At 65.2% G+C, this 3399-nt stretch overlaps 1 protein-coding gene across 1 annotated transcript in view; it reads left to right on the forward strand.

Moving 5' to 3' along the window:
* Nucleotides 1–3399, forward strand: part of AP4E (Adaptor protein complex 4, subunit epsilon) — a gene marked incomplete at its 3' end in the record, with an annotated part of 5394 nt that overhangs the window by 1261 nt on the left and 734 nt on the right. The window contains exons 5-14 of the mRNA XM_005780474.1: nt 108–172; nt 541–609; nt 834–1031; nt 1247–1354; nt 1501–1569; nt 2007–2053; nt 2132–2280; nt 2577–2579; nt 2670–2728; nt 3132–3298. Coding sequence (XP_005780531.1) covers nt 108–172; nt 541–609; nt 834–1031; nt 1247–1354; nt 1501–1569; nt 2007–2053; nt 2132–2280; nt 2577–2579; nt 2670–2728; nt 3132–3298 — 934 coding nt within the window. The remainder of the gene's footprint in view (nt 1–107; nt 173–540; nt 610–833; nt 1032–1246; nt 1355–1500; nt 1570–2006; nt 2054–2131; nt 2281–2576; nt 2580–2669; nt 2729–3131; nt 3299–3399) is intronic.

Genomic DNA, 3399 nt, shown 5'->3' on the forward strand with positions numbered 1-3399 from the left:
TCTGGTCTCTCCCCTTCTCTGACAATCTTTCCCGCATATCTCCCCCATATCTCCCCGGTCTCCTCTCCTCAAGTCGCCCAGCCACGTCGAGGTCTGCTCTCTCCCCATCTCTCTCCCATATCTCCCCCATATCTCCCCCATCTCTCCCCTCAAGTCGACCAGCCACGTCGAGGTCTGCTCTCTCCCCATCTCTCCCCCATATCTCCCCCATCTCTCCCCCGTCTCTCCCCTCAAGTCGACCAGCCACGTCGAGGTCTGCTCTCTCCCCATCTCTCCCCCATCTCTCCCCCATCTCTCCCCCGTCTCTCCCCCGTCTCTCCCCTCAAGTCGACCAGCCACGTCGAGGTCTGCTCTCTCCCCATCTCTCCCCCATCTCTCCCCCATATCTCCCCCGTCTCTCCCCTCAAGTCGACCAGCCACGTCGAGGTCTGCGCCAGCCTGGTGGCGATCTCTCCACATCTCCCCACGTCTCTCCCACTCTCTCCCCGCCTCTCCCCACATCTCCCGGCCTCTCCTCACATCTCCCCGCCTCTCCGCCAGGTCTGCGCCACCCTCGTCGCGATCCCAAAGCTGGTCAACCTCGAGACGCTCCCTGCGCTGATGGACCCGGTGTGCCCCATATCTCCCCCACATCTCCCCCATACCTCCCCCACACCTCCCCCATATCTCCCTCGTCTCTCCCCCGTCTCTCCCCCATATCTCCCCCATATCTCCCCCATATCTCCCCCGTCTCTCCCCCCAAGTCGACCAGCCACGTCGAGGTCTGCTCTCCCCCCATCTCTCCCCCACAGTTCCCCCACACCTCCCCCAAATCTCCCCCATATCTCCCCCAGGTGTGCGCGCTGCTCGACCACCCCAGCGAGGTCGTCCGCAAGAAGGCCGTCATGGCGCTGCACCGCTTCTGCCAGCTGCAGCCGTCCTCGGCGGCCGACCTTTCCGAGAAGCTTCGGCGCGTGCTGTGCGACAAGGACCCCGCCGTCATGGGCGCGTCGCTCTACATACTGCATGAGGGGGCCGAGGCGGACCCAAAGGCGCACCTCACCCTCACCCTCACCCTCACCCTACCCCTACCCCCACCCCTACCCCTACCCCTACCCCTACCCCTACCCCCACCCCTACCCCTTAACCCCTACCCCTACCCCTACCCCCAACCTCTCTAACCCTATGACCCAAAGGCGCACAAGGACCTCGTGCCGTCGCACACCTCCCCCACCTCTCCCCCACCTCTCCCCCGCCTCTCCCCTAGGCGCACAAGGACCTCGTGCCCTCGTACGTCTCCATCCTCAAGCAAATCACGGAGCACCGCCTCCCCTCCTCCTTCGACTACCACCGCACCCCCGCGCCGTGGATCCAGGTCGAGCTGTGAACAGCGTCTCTTCACACCTCTGGCTGTGAACAGGCATGCCCGCGCCGTGGATCCAGGTCGCGACCTCCCCACATCTCCCCCCACATCTCCCCATATCTCCCCATATCTCCCCACATCCCGCGCCGTGGCTCCAGATCAAACTGCTCAAGCTGATGGCGACCTTGGGCACCGCCGACCAGCGCGCGTCAGAAGGCATGTACGAGGTGTGAACAAGGAAGTGTCTAGGAAGTGTCTAGGAAGTGTCTAGGCAGAGGGCCGTCCCTCCGCAGTCCCTCCGCCGTACCTCCTCCGTACCTCCGCTACTCTCGGCTACTCTCGGCTACTCTCGGCTACTCTCGGCTACTCTCGGCTACTCTCGGCTACTCTCGGCTACTCTCGGCTACTCTCGGCTACTCTCGGCTACTCTCGGCTACTCTCGGCTACTCTCGGCTACTCTCGGCTACTCTCGGCTACTCTCGGCTACTCTCGGCTACTCTCGGCTACTCTCGTGCAATCTCGTGCAATCTCTCGGCTACTCTCGTGCAATCTCGTGCAATCTCTCGGCTACTCTAGTGCAATCTCGTGCAATCTCGTGCAATCTCGTGCAATCTCGTGCAATCTCGTGCAATCTCGTGCAATCTCGTGCAATCTCCCGGTGCAGGTGCTGCTCGACGTGCTGCGCCGCGCAGACACGGGCATCAACATCGGGTACGCCATCATCTACGAGGCGGTGCGCACGATCACAAGCTGTGAACAGCGTCTCTTCACACCTCTAGCTGTGAACAGGTACGCCATCATCTACGAGGCAGTGCGCACGATCACCGCCATCTTCCCAAACATCCAGCTGCTCGAGACGGCGGCGAGCCACATCTCGCGCTTCGTCTCGTCCGACAACCACAACCTCAAGTACCTCGGCATCAAGGCGCTCGCCGGCGACCCCCCCGCCGACCCCCCCCCCCGGCGCCCCCGCCCCCCCCCCCCCCCCCCCCCTCCCCCCCCCCCCCCCCCGAGCCCCCCCCCCCCCCTCCCCCCCCCCCCCCTGGTCCCCCCACACCCTCCGCCCCCCCCCCCCCCCCCCCGCCCCCCCCCTCCCCCCTCCCCTCCCCCCCCACCCCCCTTTTCCCCCCCCCCCCCCCCCCCCCCCCCCCCGCGCCGCCCCCTCCCCCCCACACACGCACCGCTCACCCACGCGCACTGGGCCTTGCACGTTTCAATGCCGTGCCAGCTCCTGTCGTCCAGACGTGGAGTCGCGAGGGACTAGCCCGGCCCTTGCCCCACCACCTCGTGTGTGTGTGGAGAGGTGTACCCGTACCTTACCCTACTCTGCAGGTCAACCAGAAGTACGCCCTCGAGCACCAGCTAGTCGTAGTGGACTGCCTCGAGGTCTTCGCCCCCGTAGAAGCGGAAGACGCGCTGCCTTGCGGGGCCGCCACTGTCGCTCGTCGGAGCACGGAGCCACACTGCACGCTACCGCCTTGCCCCGAGGCTGGCGTACTCAGCACGCACGACCCCGGCTACCGCACCACCCATCGGACCGAGCCCCCACACTGGATTCGAGACTCTGGAGGTATGGGACACGCAGGACCCACACTGGATTCGAGACTCTGGAGGTATGGGACACGCAGGACCCACACTGGATTCGAGACTCTGGAGGCACGTCGAGCAGCACCTGCACCGAGAGATTGGGCGAGATTGCACGAGATTGCACGAGATTGCACGAGATTGCACGAGATTGCACGAGATTGCACGAGATTGCACGAGATTGCACGAGATTGCACGAGATTAGGACCCGGACGAGACCCTCAAGCGGAAGACCCTCGACCTTCTCTACCGGATGACCAACGCGGGCAACGTCGTCTTTGTCGTGGACAAGCTCATCTCGCACCTCCGCGAGACGTCGGACGACGCCTTCCGCGCCTCCCTCACCGAGCGAATCACACAGCTCGCCGAGCGGCGCGCGACCCCCCGCGACCCCTCCCGCGATCCCCCGCGACCCCCCGCCATCTCCCGCCATCTCCCCCGCCATGTGCCGCGCGATTTCCCCCGGCATCTCA

The sequence above is a fragment of the Emiliania huxleyi genome (genome assembly GCF_000372725.1).
Source record: "Emiliania huxleyi CCMP1516 chromosome Unknown EMIHUscaffold_214, whole genome shotgun sequence".
NCBI classification, from domain to species: Eukaryota; Haptophyta; order Isochrysidales; family Noelaerhabdaceae; genus Emiliania; species Emiliania huxleyi.